General features: G+C 26.6%; 2 protein-coding genes across 3 annotated transcripts in view; one reads left to right on the forward strand and one right to left on the reverse strand.

Moving 5' to 3' along the window:
- FucTA (glycoprotein 3-alpha-L-fucosyltransferase A) overlaps positions 1–10,069 on the reverse strand; it is a 68,633-nt gene extending 58,564 nt beyond the window's left edge. For both annotated transcript variants that reach the window (XM_017907183.1, XM_017907184.1), the window contains exon 1: positions 9,884–10,069. The gene's annotated coding sequence lies outside the window, so the exon portion shown is untranslated. The remainder of the gene's footprint in view (positions 1–9,883) is intronic.
- A 2,573-nt stretch (positions 10,070–12,642) lies between these two features.
- The window catches only part of LOC108552567 (uncharacterized), an 8,783-nt gene continuing 3,464 nt past the window's right edge, over positions 12,643–17,961 (forward strand). The window contains exons 1-7 of the mRNA XM_017907182.1: positions 12,643–12,776; positions 12,972–13,873; positions 13,966–14,155; positions 16,138–16,301; positions 16,679–16,971; positions 17,534–17,765; positions 17,852–17,958. Of these exons, the coding sequence (XP_017762671.1) occupies positions 12,773–12,776; positions 12,972–13,873; positions 13,966–14,155; positions 16,138–16,301; positions 16,679–16,971; positions 17,534–17,765; positions 17,852–17,958 (1,892 nt within the window). The 5' untranslated portion in view covers positions 12,643–12,772. The remainder of the gene's footprint in view (positions 12,777–12,971; positions 13,874–13,965; positions 14,156–16,137; positions 16,302–16,678; positions 16,972–17,533; positions 17,766–17,851; positions 17,959–17,961) is intronic.

Below are 17,961 nucleotides of genomic sequence, written 5' to 3' on the forward strand. Positions count from 1 at the left end.
TTGGCAATAGCCGATTCGCGATTTCTTTTGGTATCCTACATTATTTTATATTTATTTTATATCAAAATATTTTTAATATTTTAATATTTTATATTAAAATACTTTTATAATATTATAATATTTTTAAAATATTTTTATTATATTTATAAGCTAATAGTTTTATAATATCTGGGTTTCATATTAATTATTACGAGAAACTAGAAATAAAAGATAAATTGATATCATACAGTCATTATATACACAAAAATCAATTACAGTCAACGTGAAATTAATTCATTTTCTCATATTTCGGAGATGAATTTATTTTTAATATTGTTAAATGTAACGATTAAATGTATAAAATAACTCGCGCTCAAAGCACAATAAAATGACATCTGCGTTGATAATAAATTATTACCTTCTGTAATTGAATGTATTTGATTTATAAAATAAATGGAAAATAACAAAAAAAATAATTGCACTCCTTTGCAAAATTATAATTCATTAATTGCACTCTTCAGCAAAAATGATCAAATTTGAATAATCGAAATTTCTAAAATTCTAAATTATTTCTTTCTATAAACGAATATTCTCCATTGTTACGTTAAAATCGTTTTAATTACGTTAAGTCTTCTTGACACATAATAAAGTAGTAAATATGAATACTGTAAGAGCTGCAAGGAAGTTTAAGAAACGATTTGTAACAATACTCGATCACTCCATCTCAACTCGTTAAACTACACGCCGACAGGTATGGAACAAATGAAACTTTTTACTCACTTTTGTCAAATCACTGATACATCCCACATAATTTTCGTAGAGGCAGGCGTATTTTGAGTGCAACGGCTTATTTCTAGTATACAATTGACGTTCTAGAAACCAGAATCTATTCCGAGTCTACCCTAGAATGAGGGAGAAAGAGAGCACCATGCCAAATTACATAGTGGAAATAGATTAGTAGTTGAATATTCGAGTACAATTTTCGGCTCTTCGAATTTTATTCATCTTTTTACTCTGACTAATTGTAATTGTCATTAGCTCTCACGTTAATCGCAGACGTCAATCGTTTCGGTACTTCTGTGTTTCATTTATACACTCATTGTGTAGGTATAATGGTCGAAATGTACAACTGAAGTTTGTATTACAAAGTCATTGTGTAGATAAATACTGATTAATATATTTTCAGATGAAAATATTTCAGAAGTATGAAATTTGATTAATTTAATTAATTAAATATGAAAAAAAATCTGCACCTGCAAAATAATAAAATATATATTAAATAATAATTATATGAATAATAAGAAATTACGAATAATAAATAAATATTATTTATTAGAATAATAAATTGATAAATAACTAAGGTACATTATTTATTAGGATAAATATTATAATTATGAATAGTAAATTAATTAATCACTAATTATAAATATAGCAATCTTTGTTTATGTACAAATAATAATTTTTATTTTTCATAGTGTGATTATTTATTATCTTCTAATTCTCAATAATGTTTACCTATTATACACGTAATCATAGTATACAGTTTAATCATTTTTTCGTATTCTTAGGTCGTTTTTAAACATATGTATAACGAACGATATAATATAATTTATTTTTTTATATAATTTAAATTTTTATGTAGTGAATTTTTTTATGAATATAAAAGAATTAAAGTAAATCAGTGTTTTATAATCCTTTCTGTTAAAATTGTCTATCATTAACATAAAAGTTAATAAAAGGAATATTTGAACAAAGAACCGAAATATAGGGAAGTTCTTTAACAAAATATAAATTTAATTTATTTCTAATAAATACTAAATTTGTATTATTTATTTTAAAAAATCATAAAATTAAATACGTAATTCGTTGTTAAATATCCTATCAGATTAAATTTAATTAAATCAATTTAAGAAATCCGACTCTAACTGATTTACAACGGTAAAAGAATTTGATAACATTCAGCACTCACAAACATCAAATTTATTATCGCGTATTATCTTTTAATAATCGCTTCCACCACGTCATGATATTTTACTATATCATAGTCAAAACGATAACAAAGGATGAAATTACGGTAGATTATTCCATCAGTAAATGCGTAACTAAATTGCATCTCATCGAATGTAAACAACTGTTCGAATACTTTTAAGCGGCAGGTGTATCGTAGTACAAGTAGCTACATCTTGTGAACATACTAATGCACTATAAGGGTCATGTACCCTCGCGCCACGCTCACTCTTCAAACTCGATCATCAATGCATTCTGTCTGTCGTATCTGCGCGGCAGCTGCGTTTTCGCCTCACGCGATGTAACGCGAAGATCTGTCACGCCATAACCTATGAATAACCTATAATTAAAAGTAGCATAGACTAAATAATCGACACGACGTTGTGAATAAGAATATTAAAGAGGTTATTATACGAGAGTGTAATAAAGTCTACATACGTACGTTATATATATTTTCCTTATAAAACAACGTTTTTATACAGGTACGATTAAGCGAATAACATTTGCTATCTTCATTAAAAGTACGAGAATAATACTGAGGCATCTTTTTGTTTAATTTAGAGGGATACTCAAAAAGTATAAAGTGATTCGTTAAAATATATCTCATCACGATCTTAACCTTTCGCTTTAAAATTACGTGTTTGCGCAAAGAGTCAGGTTTGTTCAAATAACACTGATACCTACGCTTGTCCAGATTACAGAGGGCGCGGCACTTGAAGCATCGTATATCCTTCTTACCTTTGGAGTAATTAAGGTGATTTATGAATTGATCTTTACGAATATTGATCTTGTATGCACTAATCACCTGGATTCTTCACTGACCCCGAGAAGCGTTTACCGTTACTTTCACATTATAGATTTAATCGATAAACTGGAGTAATTGGTACATAACCCTTATTTGAGTAAACTACGAGAGAATTTTCACATGAAAAATAAAATAATGAAGACAATTCAATAATGGACGAATTCAAAATTTCTTAGTTTCTTAATCAAAAAAAAAAAAAAAAAAAAAAAAAAAAAAAAAAAAAAAAAGGAAAAGGTAACGAATTTACTAAATTGATGAATTTTAATTTAAGTTTCAATGAATTTTAAATTTAACTTTTTTTAGGAAATCAGTGAACATTTTACATTTCTAATATATTATTTTTTCTATAACATAAAGCTCAGGATGTTTATAGAAAAATCGTGAGAAAATCTTTTTATAAAATTATGTAATATTGTAGATTAACATAACACGAACATTGATTTATGATTTTATAATCTTTAATATTAAAAATAATTTGCAAATTCACTTTAAATTTGACATCGTTAATTTTATGGAATATAAATCTTCTAATAAATATCCAGTTTATTAAATTTAAATTTATTTAGACAAACGATTTTCAATTAATCTGTCAAGAGTTATGGACGATGTCGTTTAATAAATTTTAAATTAACCTGCTATTGTATTAAAAAATCAGCGACTTATTGTGAGCTACATAATCCATCAGAGTAGGTTCGTTTTTTTCTTTTTTGCTGTTCACACATTAATTTCACAGAAAGCAATTTTCTCTGTAATTTGATCGTGTCTCATGAAACTTTCATTTCAAAGCTCACTTTCAAATTAATACTTTGGAAAATAATTTGTATACCACCTTTTTTTTTTTTCTATTTACGATAATACGTGTAAATAAATCACTTATTCTTTTAAGTGAACAATAATGCATTCTAAAATGTTTTCATAATATATAAAATATTTATTATTCATATTTTTTCACAACAAAATGTTGAAAAAGGGGTGAAAGATATTTGTTTATTGTAATTGAAAATGTAATTAAAATAAAATAATTCAATTATTTATAATAAATAAAATTTTAATGTAAATTTAACTTATAAATTTCAATTTTAATAATTATTAACAGTATATAGCAATATATGATTTGTAACAATAATAAAAATAAAAATTATTATTGAAAGTATGTAACAATATTCAATTTGAGTAATAATAAAAATAAAGTTTTATATTAATAATAAAAATAGAAATTTTATATTAATATATAACAATAAATAATAATATATAATTCACAGTAATAATAGAAATAAAAATGACGATATTTTTATAAAAATTATTGAAGAATTTTATTAAATCTTTTATAAAATGAGTTCAATATCACTTTGACTCATTTCAGTTATCTTTTTACCAGAAATTTATTTAACTTAGTTGAGAAATCAAATACGTTTTTGATAAAGTTGAATAGAATAATCCAAACAAGATCATGTTTAATCTCGTTTTGATGGAAATATAAAATATTCTTATAAACATGTAATAAAAAATTTCTATTCGCGTTACAGGATAATCTATCTCTCTCAATATTCTGCTGTCGATCGCACAAAGGGCCGTTTCACTGAACCATCACAAACACGTCGGGGATGTCTGCAGTTATACTAAATCGAGGCAAAAAAATTGCACTCCACGGAAATCCACTATAAAATGTAGATGAACAACACAACAAAAAACGTTTACCAGAGAATCTAATATTTTGAAAAGTAATTTATTGCATAAAAATTACCGTATATAGTAAACAAATTTCACAATTATACTAATTCAATTAATATAAAAATAACTATATTTATGCTTCATTCTTTATTTATTTTTTTTTTATTTTCATCTTCTATTTGGAAGTAAATAATAAGATATAGAAGCAATTTGGATAATGCATACTTAACGAACCGTACAGCAGTGGAGTGTATAAATAAGAAAAGCCTCTTATTCTCTTTAATCTTTCTTTAGCTTCCTTAAATCGATTCGACATGTACAACTTGTAAAACTCTTTATATGCAAGTAATAAGTAAAACTAGAAGTACTATCAGTACTATTTTATTTAGAAAGTTATTTATTTCTAAAGGCGACTGAAATAATTTAACATTTGCTAATCGATTCTGTTTAAAAATTTAATGACTGGATAAAATTAATTAGATATATATATATCTCATATTTTTTTGTATTTCTTGTGTAGTGTTTAGTATTTAGTATGTAGTATGTAAAATTTTTAGTATTTAGTACTTCTTTAGAATTACAATTTATTTTTATTGTTACTGTATATTATTTACCACTTTTCCTCTTTTCATATTAAAAAAGATAGCACCATCTAAGTAGTATTAAATAATGCAAAAAAAAAATAAACCTTCTATTCATTCAACTATTGTACATATCTATATTTTGATTATTTTGATAATGACAACAGTATATACTGTAATAAGTATTTATAACTGCTCATATAAACATCTTTTATTAGTAAAAATAATAATACCAGGATGTTCTTATTTTTAAAAAAATTACATAAAGGTGTATAGTAATTTAAGCAAAATCACATGAACTATACCCAATTACACACGATGCATGAACTTACACGTATAGCACTAAAATTAGGTCGAAATTTTACTTATACTAAAATAATTGACCTTAACCAAGCTTTTTTTAGATACACAATATTAAATTCGGCTGTAATGCAGTACTGACGCTATCGGTTCTTATTATCGAAATATAGCTAGAAGGTATGGTTGGTTTAAACGGTATATAGTAGGCGACAAAATAATAGTACACCCTATGATTTCCAGTGTTCCTTGATACTAATACAATATATGCACATTTTATATATATATATCTTTTTCTACATTAGAAATTTGACCTATTGACATGAAATTGATTGATGCGACAAATTGGTAGCATATTAAATATGAAAAAGATAAGAGATTTTATTGTTTAATCATGCCAATATTGTTTACGTATCTAATAGCCTGTTATATTAGATATAAAAGATAGAAGAAAACTAAATTTCAATTTTTATCATAAAATAATATACTAAAAATAATATACTAACCTATGAAATATAGAAAATATTTGACTAAACGTTATCTGCAAAACTCAAATTTGATTTTGTGGCACGCTTAACTCATTCATAAAATCAATTGAACCTCAAAGTACAATTGTCTCAACTTTCTAGCCAATAATTTAAGATATTGGGAGAAAATAAGACAAACGAGTACCAGTCGAGCGGTTAACAGGCTAAAGTGATTAATTTCCAAATTTTTAAAAATTTAATGCCAAGACATTCGATTGATGATTATCTTTTTATTTTTGAAATAAATTTTATTCTTCTGTTTCATGGAGTTAATCCATTTGGAAAATAAATGGCTCAATTGATACCACGCGAAGCTAATTTGAAACAGGATCTTTTTTCTCTGAATATTGCTGACAATGGTTTACGAAAAGTTCAGGTTCTTTTAAACGTTCGGGATATTAAATAGATTTTAGTGGCAGTAAATTGATAGCAAACTGATAGCAAGTGGTAGTTAACAAATAAAATTGGAATGGAAAGTTAATCGACAATTTTTTCTGTTTCCTTGCTTGAAGTACTAGACCTACTACGATCGATCAAAACTCCGATTAACTGAGCTATTATGGTTAGCGAAAAAATCCGTGTATAAATCTTAAATGGAATAAGAATATAGACAAACGTAGGAAAATCGAATGTACGTATATTATTAAAAAGCTCGCGAAGTCGAGTGGCGAAAGAGATAGCCAAATTACAAGTATATTCGATTAGTGGATAGACCAGAGTATTTGAATAAAGAATATGCAAAGAGGCAGTCTGAGACTTCTAGCTAGACTGTGGGAACTGTGAACCGTGGGATAAGTATTGGATGAATGAGAATAGTAGGTGTGATCTGTGCGGGGAGGATCGAAGTACTTTAGAGCATCTTATTGAGGACTGCAATTGGAAAGGTGCAATATTAGGATGGAAGATGTGGTAGCAGGTATATATAATACAGAGATTGTGAACTAGTTAGCCAGGGATAGAAAGGAAAAGGAAAGGAACGAGAAAGCGAACGCGAACAACGATGGAGAATGTGCATGGATGGGATGGATGCGTATAAAATAAGAACTGCGAAACAAGTTAAGCTGAAATTAAATAAATGCTACTACTACTAAGAAAGCTTCGAGTTAGTTACTTCGTTATCACGGAAAGGTCTCCCAGTGCAAAGGATTAAGTAGGTACCTTGAGCTACAAACTGAGGATGGTCCTAAGCTTTGGTCACTTGGACCATGTCATTTTGTCATCAATCGGAGCTGTTGCTTGGTATAATTGTCTACGAGAACGCTGTATCGTTGGAACCAGACACTATAGGACACCGTACCAGCATGAATCAACCTTCACGCCCACTGCCTTATTCACCCCCCTCGTACTTGCCACGGTAACCTCAACGTTTCCTATTCGAATCATCCGATGAGTAAAAGTGCAAGCATGAAACTCGCCTGTTCTACATCTTACGTACTCTACATCTTCGTGTTCTTCGTGTTCGCAAATGGGTGTATACGAAGTAAACGGAAAATTGGAACGTCAGAGGGCAGAGTGGCTCTGTTGTAGAAAATAGGAGACCTTATGGAATTAGTTCCTTCTGTGTGTGGATTTTAAGGGGAGGTTGGTTGTACGTGTGTACATAAGTATTTATTTGCTGTTGCACACGGCTATTTACCTGCAATAAATAGCGAAACTCGATTTGATAGATGTATGTAATCTTTACGTGTGCGCTTACATATGTACACACGTGATCTGTTGTGAAGTTGTAGCGATCGATCAAGATCATACAAACACTTGTTAACAACGCCTTAATTCACTTTTCAGGTAATCGAATAATCTTTTTTCGTATTATTTATATGTTTGCATTTGAATTTTTGTATTTTCGTCAATTTTCTTTCTGTGTAATATCGTGTAAGATGGTATATTTATTGGGAACTTGCGCTTTCTATCGTAACCATTGCATTTATGTTTATAACATATCATCTAAATGTATTTTTACTGAATATGTTCGGTTATTAAAAGTATTAGTTTATTTTAATAATTAATTGATATCGTAGTTTTTGATAACTTTCATCTTTTCTCATAATGTCGTATTTTTGATTAATTTTTAATTAATAAGTGATATCGTGACTTCCGTTTTTGTAATTATTTAATTAATAATTAGCATCGTGAGTGTTTTTATTTATGCACCTTTTTAATTAATAATTAATATCGTGGATTCTTTTCTTAACAGTACAGTATTTTTTGATATTTAATGATATGCTTCGAATCCATGTTTCTGATATGTGTGCAGGATAAATGTTTAAAATCTTTAATCACGAATAATTGAGAAAAATGGGCGTCACACGTAAACACCAGATTAGACTACTATAAATCAACTTATCTTTATCACAATTAATAAACTTAATTGTGCATGTCATATCAGTTTAAAATATACGACACATTTAATAAATACAAATCTATAACTTACATATTATTTACATAATACGTGTAAATTTAGAATAGAATTATTTATTTCTTAATATTAAACATGTAAAATTATATTTTACATTATATTAATGTAAAAAGAAAAATAATCTATGTAAGTTATATTTTATCAAATAGATGTATGTTTCTGATTTATCATAAATATTCAAAGTTTTACATATACGCATAAATATAAAATAAATTGTAAATATTTTGTTATTAAGTATATTGTAAAATTTTATTTAATGAAGAATCGTATTTGGGAACATTGTAATATTTATTTACTTATTCGTTAATTAATTTAAATTAATCCTTCGATAAAAAAGTACTTCTAACAATAGTTCCTTTTAATATTTTAAATTGTACGAAATCGGAGGGAAGCAATTTAATGTGGCAATTATCGAAACTCCTCATTGACCATTGTTATACATAGCTACAAAACAAATTACAAGATTTGAATAATTAAATACGAAACGTAAAAAGGGTGATACACATAATATACATGTATATAATTACCTTAATATATAATAGCCTTATTAATCAAATTAAAAAATAAATACATATGTAATAAACAAATTTAATTTAAAAAATGCATAAATTATCGAGAATGTTCATAGTGTATAATTGCAAACATTTTTCAACATTGGTAATATAAAAAAATTTATAGATAAAATATAAAACTATTGTAAATTTAAAAATTATATAGATATTTATGTTATAAATACACCAGAATATTTTCACGTGGAAAAATTGAAAATTCTAAATTTCGTTGATATTGAGTAAAAATGCAAATTTTCTGTTAAATATAGAGGATATAATTTCTAGTTAAATGAATTTATAAATTAGTATTACAAATCGCTGTTGTATATTACAGTATTATAATACTAGTTGTAAAAGATTAAACATACACCATGTATAAAAGCAATATACTACGGAAATTACTTCAGAACTCATAACAGTACTGTCAATGCAAATATATAAAATTATACGAATTAATTTGGAACGCAACTGCGCCAAGATCATATACATATCAGGCAACACCTTAAAATTTCAAAATCTACACATGAAGATTTTAATGCTAATTATAAAATTCTAAAAAAACCGTTATATGTTACGCACAAATATTTATTATGAAATAACCTCTGCAAAGATACATAAATTCATCGTATGTCTTATTTATATATACTTTTCCTTCAACACTTCTCAATCACAGAATCTTATTTAGAAATTTGTCAAAAACAGCATAACAGGAACCGCACCCGAAAATCAGTCATCGATACGAATTTTACAATGAAGCAAAAACCTATTTGTCAGACGGTACAAAAATTAGCAAGACGGAACACCCTCGCAGAAAAAGCTAAAAACATCCATCAAAATTCAACAAACGTGAGGATTTATTTTCAAAAATGAACAACCGATAAATCGCGCTTAGAATATAAAAATGGCTGTTACATACTTGAAAATACACAGTGAGAAAATGTACATAATAATTGCTAAATACCATGCGATCGTTGACAGTTTCATGGCATCATGCGATACCGGGAACGTAACCAATAGGTAAAGTACGAATGCAAGGAAAAAAGACTTACCATTGAAAAAACGCATTGGAGAACGGGACCACGTGTTCAAGCGCGAAATACGAGTAGCAGTGCACCACGAAGATGCACCTCGATGATGCACTCACCCTTGGTCACATGTCCAAATCCTTCACGTCGGGCACCACCTATGCGCGAGATTATTCATTCCCGATCGGGCAGTTTACGGTGTAGACGGTTGGCCTAGCCCGTCGCTTCTGTCCTCTCGCTATATCCTCCTCCTACTCCTACCACTACCTCTTTTTCCTGCTCTTCCTCCTCCTCGTCCTCCTATTCCACCACCTCTGGGTGTGCGCAGTTCCTTTTCCCTTCCGTGGACGCTGCGCGTCGAACACACGCCACCCCCTTTGCCCCATCCTCGCAACCACCGAGCTTTGTGTCGGTATTACACGTACCGAGCCACCAAGGGGAAAATCTATAAGAGCCGCGACTGCGCCCTCCGTACGCTCCAGAGAATTTCCGCGCTTAAGCCTCCTTCAGCTTCGCGAACTTAATCACCGTGCAACTATGTCCTGTACAGCTATTAGGATTCTTGTATGATCGAAATCCATCGATGACGCAGATTAAACGATCAACCAACGTTTCAGCAACACACAAATTCCATATATCGTGACGAGATGATCTTTTGTAGATTAACTTCTTTAAAAAGTAAAAGATTCTTGTGTCATAAAACGTAACTGATATAGAGGAGGAAATCCAAACGATTTACCGAGGATAAATCAATGTCGACAATTGAGAACACGTGACGGTTTATAATTCATGATTTGCATATGAAATTTAGATACTCGTATAAAATGCTACTAAGGAGTTTCAATGTACCGCATTTATATTCAAACGTTGAGTATAATGTAAACTGAATTGGGGATTTAATAGTTACTTTTTCTGAAAGCTCGAGGCTAAAATAAAAATGAGATTTTGTTTTTTAAATTTCGTCCTGTTAAAGTTAATAGAAAAAGTATGCAATCTAGTAATGTATGAATTTAAAATTCAAAATTCGAAATTAGAATAAAATTTGTTACATTCGATACGTAAAAGTCGAGCAAATGTGTACAACCAATGTTGTTTTCCTGCGTTGAAAACAGTAGAATATTAAAATATGAAAAGCAGATAATACTTCTATTGTTGCTATTATATATATTAAATGTTGTATATACTTATACACGAAGTGAAAATAGTAAAATGTTCATGTCAATTTTATTATCACACTGTATGCGCATTGAAAGATTCTAGATATGTAATTAATTACTTTCCTTTACCAAATCTATCAAAATATCAAGATTAATGCTAATAGATTAAATATTTATTATTTCTTGCATATCTTCAAAACTTTTTACATAACATTTTGCGTTAAAAATTCCGATATTACTTTTTAACTTATTATACTGTTTATTTACAAGAAGTATTTCCATTTGTCTCTCTATATCAAACACATAAATATTACACGCATTAAATTTTAACAAATATTTAATTGATTAACTGATAAATTTTATAAATTTAACACTTTACTTACAGGTAAATACAATGCTCATAAGAAGTTATACTATTTTATTTATGTATACATATATACGTATACGTTCAAAAAGCGCGCCATATTGGATGCAGTAATGAAATATTTTTATGCTGGTTTATATACAATATAAGACAAGCAATTGTATTAGAAAAAATAATATTCATTTAACAGTAAATAATTAGTTGTTAGTCTTATCATCATTGTAATTTAGAAAAGATATTTATGTAACTATAAATTACTTCCATTTTAAAATAACAAAAAGATAATGAAAAAATACTATGCTTCGTAATAACTTTTATAGAAATATTTTTACAATAAAATATAATAATATTTATATTCTTCTAATTTTTCTCTTATAAAAAATAAAAATAAAAATTCATGAAATTTTGGAATTAAATATATTATTTTAAAAACATTAATTAATAGTTTGAAAAAACTATATGTAGATAAATATACATTCCTAAAGAAATTTGGAAAATCGAAAAAAGAAATTACTTGTTTGCTTCTCCTAGTAACATAATTTATAATCAGTCTACAAATTAAGTTCATTTCACTTATAAATGTTCACTTATATCGATGTTTTTAAGTATAATATTAAATAAAATATTTTATTCGTCTTTTGCATATGTGTATAACATCAATTTTAATATTCCTAGGGTTTTTAGGAATTTTATGTACAAAAATTTTTTAAAAATGATCTCTATATATCCTCATATATGACTAATATCACAAACGAAATAATATATAAAAAATAGTTTGATTATAAAACTATTGCAATATAATGAATATTAAAATAGTTATTAATATTTATTCCTGACCATTTAAATTTTGGGGGAAACTAAAATTTTGAACTATACACTAGTCGATTGTTTTCGGAACGCCATGATCGCCATTGCTCGTCCCGCGATAAAATTTTACTTGGCATAGAATAGTGCGATGAAATAAAGAAGAGATTATGTAAAAGTCTTACACAAACAAAGCATACGCATAAGAAAAATATTTGAAAAAGTAATACTATATTACAGTGATATATATATCTATATTTATATATATATATATACACATATATATGTAGATTCATATAGATACATATATATATCTATGTATATACCTTTGTAAATGGTAAGAAATTTATTTTTGTGAATATTACGGTGTAGGTAAAATGTTCATGATAAACCATAAGGGTACAATAACAGTGAAATATTTAGTGAAATATTTGGTTTAATTTCATTTCTTTATTGATCTTGTGTATGCTTTGGTTACATCATAAAATCAGTTATCAATATCAAATACGTCAGTAACGTTTTAGTCCAAGTGTCATTTGTCTTGCTGATCCAAAAACTGAACATTTACATTTAAATATTGCTAGAAGAATGGGTAAGATTTTATTTTTATATTGTATTTTATTGTTGCACGTTTTCATATTTTGCTACAAAATATCGTAATTTCGTTAAAAATCAATTTTATATAAAAAAATGTAATATTATAAATGTAACAATAACCATTATTATATATTTATTCCTTTATAAAAATTAAACTAAAATATTAAAGTTAACAATAAGTGTATTATAGAAAATTCAGATGCAGTTACAATTGAAGGAGAAAACTATCAAGTAGTAGATGAATGTATTGAAGAAGAGGATACAGTTAATAGTGCGCAACATAAATGTATGATAAATGTAGATGTAAGAAACGAATCTATAGATGTTAATATAGGACATAATAAGAATATAAATATGAAAAAGAATGAAGATAAAAACATAGAAATGAATGAAAATATAACAAGAAAAAAGAATGAAGACACAAATATAAAAATTAATGAAGTTATATCTATAAAGAAGAATGAAGATACAAACATAGAAATTAATGAAGACATAACTATAAAGAAGAATGAAGATACAAATATAGAAATTAATGAAAATATAACTACGGAGAAGAATGAAGGTACAAACATAGAAAAAAATAAAGATATAAATCTGAAGAAGAATGAAAGTATAAACATAGAAGGAAATAAAAATATAAATATGGAGAAGAATGAAGAAGTTCCAGTTACAAATTTAACAGACGCTGTATTATCAGATAATTCAAATTTCAGTAATGATCAAAATAATACATCAAATACAGAAAATAAATGTCTGGAACAATCAAATATGGAGTCAATTGACTTTACTGCTGATATTTCTTTAGAGCAATTAGATGAACAAAAAGATATAACAGATGAAGATGTCTTACATCATTTAGATGAAATTGAAAATATAGTTTTAGATTCTACAGATTTCCAATTACAAGAAAATACTTTAGTAGAAGAAAACACAGAAAATCAATTTCCCAATTCAAAAGATGAATTTGTTATAAAATGTGAAATTCCTAAAGACATTAATACTAATACAGAAATATTACATACTGTCGATAAAGATAATAAACAGCAAATAAAAGTGGAGAAATCTAAAATGGATGATTGGTACACACAAAAGGTAATATATAGATCATAATATGAATAAATGAATAAATAACATGTATAATTCATCCTTTATAATTGTCACTTCAATTTTAAAATCTTCTTTAGCTTCTCGGAAAAGAGACTATCATAAAAGAACGACTTTCAAAAGTAGCAAGAGTTTTAGCAATTTCATATCCATGTTATGAAAAATGGTTAGAATATGAAGAAAAAGTAAATGGATCTCCTCTTTGTAAGTTAAAGCCGCCTCGACGCTGTTGCTTAGATAAACCATATACTAACCGTTGGAAGTTCATCTGTAAGTATTCGCAAATTCAATTGTCATTATTTGTATTAAGACTTTTAAAATATTGCATTTATATCATCAATTTCATGGAAGGTATTTCAGTAATATTTATAAAATAATTTGTAAATTACATTTTGTATAAATTACAATCAGTCAAATACATATCTTACAAACTTTTAAAATTAATTTTTTTCAAAACGAAATGAAAACAGTAAATTATTTTTTTGAAGATTCCAAAAAGTTTACAATTTTGGTAATTTAAGAATGATGACATGTTTTATTATTATTTTACTGAATTTATGTTCTTATCTATTCATTATTAACATTGGAACTACTGACTTGTAATACTTATATACCTACATGTAATATGCAGTATTGATGATACTTAAAATGTTATAATGAAAATGAAGAAATATACGTGATTACTAGTGAAAAATCAGCATTGATTATATCAAAAACAGCTGCATGTTTCTTGCAAACTAAAAACTCTAAAACAGAACATTTTGACACTGTTGGTAGTTCTGGTGTTAAATCATATTTATCACTTACATGATACAATTTTGTATATTTCATATTCTGATATAAATTTTGTTTCTTGTGAGAAACTGCATTAGTATTATTTAAACATGATTCACGTTTATAAATATTTTCTTGATTAGATTTTAATATGTTGACAAGAACAACTAGTAGTCCTGTAATGTGTAATCTAAAGAATATTCAAAATTTGCATATTGTTTTTATATTGTTTCATTGAATTTTGTTAATTTGTATAACTTTCATATAGTGATAATAAATTTAAATGTTCCATATGTTATCTCTGAATTTATGTTATGTAACAGCTTCTATTTTTAATTTTTTTTAGTAATTTTCCACTATATATACTGTAAAGAATTAATAATTGAAATCACTAATGTTTTTGAAGTATCTGGTAGTAATAATTACATAGTAATAAATATAAGTAGGAAGTTGTATAAGAAATGATATAAAAGAAATAACATTATGAAGTTATTTCATATATTGCCAGTATTAATTACTATATATTACCTAATAAAATATCACAATTTTGACATGACATTTGCTATTTAGTAAATTTACTTTTATATTTCATGAAAGGAAAACTTTATTTTATATAAATAGTTAAGTAATTACGAGTATACATTTTAAAAAGATTTAAATCCAAAAATGTATTCTCTTTCTAAAGCCAATCAAATTATGTTTTAAATATTTTTCATATAACTGAAAATAATGGAGATATTTCAACAGTTTCCTTCATCTACAACATATTCTATAAATAATAAAATGAAATAAATACATTCTAAAATATTTATTATTTATTTGTTTATAATTATAGTAGAAAAAATATGTATTATAGAAATAATGTAAACGAAAGAATATAGGTACTGTAAAAAATATATATAATAATTTTATATGTAGAACAAAATAATTAAATTTATATGTATGTTGCCTATTTTATCTGGACATGATGGAATATGTCATAAAGATCTGACAGAATAACAAGCAAATATTCTTTTAAAAGTTATTTATGTAATGAGAAGCATAATATATTGTAAATAACTTCCTCATAAGAGAAGATTTCAAGGTCAAGTACACTTTTTGGTATAAGACTTTATATTTTTTTATTCATTCAACAATCTGCCATATAAAGTCATTTAGTTTCATAAAAAATTATGAACTCATCAAGACTTAGGGAGTCAAGTCAACATTGCAAATGTTCATGTATTGTAAAACTAAATCTTAGTTGATTATGCTACAAACCAGTCTACTTGGTTGTTGGAAAAAATCACTTTATGAAAAAGTAAATAATATAACAATTTTCCTGATTCTTAACAATGCCAATTTGATGAGAAACTTCATAACATACTCTTCTATATCAAACCACCTTTATAAAAACATTTCTTTTTTTTTTTTATTCCTTCAGTTCCTTATGATATATTTCATTGTGTCCAGATAAAACAGACATTCTGTATGTTTAGGCAACAGAAAGATGGTACGTGACTCCATAACAAGAATGAACAATTCTGATTCCTCTTTTAACAAAAATAGAGGAGTAGTTTGGAAAGTAGAAGCCAGTGGAACTTGGGCTACAAATATAAATAATGAATCTCAGTTTCCATCCTTTGTACTACGTGCTGTAAAAGTATGTTTAATATTATTTTAGAAATATTTTTCTTACTTTTAAAAATCAGATGTATATTTAAATATTGTCAATATTTGTGAGTTTAATAAAACCTGAATAGTAAAATAGATACTTGTCATGTACATTTACAGTATAATAATAAATTTATGCACATTTATAATAATTATATAAATTTATATTTGTAACATAATAAAATTAAGTAAACATAATTTAATATATAGGATAATTAAAATATAAATTTTCATTTTCTGATAGAAAGGTATACATTAATATAATGGAAAATTATTTTAACATTTTGCAGTTATTTTAAAAATAACACAAAACAGAATAAAAATATCTATGTTTATTAATTTATAATTTACAACTTCTTTATACAGATATTTGAAGACTTTCTTCAAACAACAGAACAATTGACTTCAAACAATTCCATGGATGAAAATTTCTCTGATGATGTATCTATAGATATAGAATTAAAAAAAGACATAAATAATGAAGGAAAACAAAATTGGTTATGGCTGGTAGTACGTTGTAATAGTATGGATGAGCTTATGTTATTTGCAACTGGAGAAAACATTAGTCGTTCTACAATGGATAGATTGAAGCAAGTTTATGAATCTGGACCTGGAAAAGATTGCAATGTCAAATCTCTATACTGCAAGTCTACAAATAAGTAAGAATATTGTATAAAATTAATTGTATTTAATTTGTGTAATTTTATGTAGATAAACTACATAACTGTAATCCTTTCGACCTGATGTAAACGTACCATGATTTTTACATGCTTTATTTTCTTTTCTATTGGTGAAATTTCAACAATGAAATTGTCTTTTTTGTAATCTTAATATATTTTCTGATGCTAAAGTTATTCTTAATTCTATAAATGAATTATATTTCACTAGAGTTGTTTTATTAGTCATATGTGAAATTATAGATTATCTATTTTGCTGTTTTTATTATGATTATATATTATCATAGTATTCATTACTATTATATTCAAGAGTCGATAGTTTATTAAAATGTTTTGAAAATACGTGTAAAAAATACAAGAACATAATGCATAGGTTGTCTAGATATAACAATGAAATAACTTTTATCCAAAATATGTATCATAAATGAATATAATGATGAAAATTTGTAAATTCAAATGAGGACGTATGATATGGTCCGTCAGGTTGGAGGAATTAATTAAAGAAATAAATAATACATCTTTCTTTCACTTTTTTTAATATTAGGTACAACGATACTACTGTCACAGATACAACATTTTTAGTAGGATCAGAAGCTTTGGATGAAATTGTTGGGGGATTAAAGGTGCAACTCGCACCTAAAACAAATTTTTGGTCTAATACTGCAGGAGCAGAAAATGTAGCAAATGCAGTAATAGATTTACTTGCACCTACTCGAAAAATAACAGTACTTGAAATAGGATGTGGTATTGGTTTTATCGGATTAATGATGGCATCTGTAAATAAAAAGATATACATGTATATATATATATATTCACTATCGATCATTACATTTTTATTCTTAATCTTGTGACTTAATTTTAGAAATGTCAACATGTCATAGGAGTGGATTCTCCATCAGAAGTTGAAGAAGCTGAAATGACATGCGAATTAAATAACATAAAAAATGCTTCCTTTATAATGGGATCTCCTGC

This window comes from Eufriesea mexicana, unplaced genomic scaffold (assembly GCF_001483705.2).
Source record: "Eufriesea mexicana isolate 0111107269 unplaced genomic scaffold, ASM148370v2 scaffold7107, whole genome shotgun sequence".
In the NCBI taxonomy this organism is placed as follows: domain Eukaryota; kingdom Metazoa; phylum Arthropoda; class Insecta; order Hymenoptera; family Apidae; genus Eufriesea; species Eufriesea mexicana.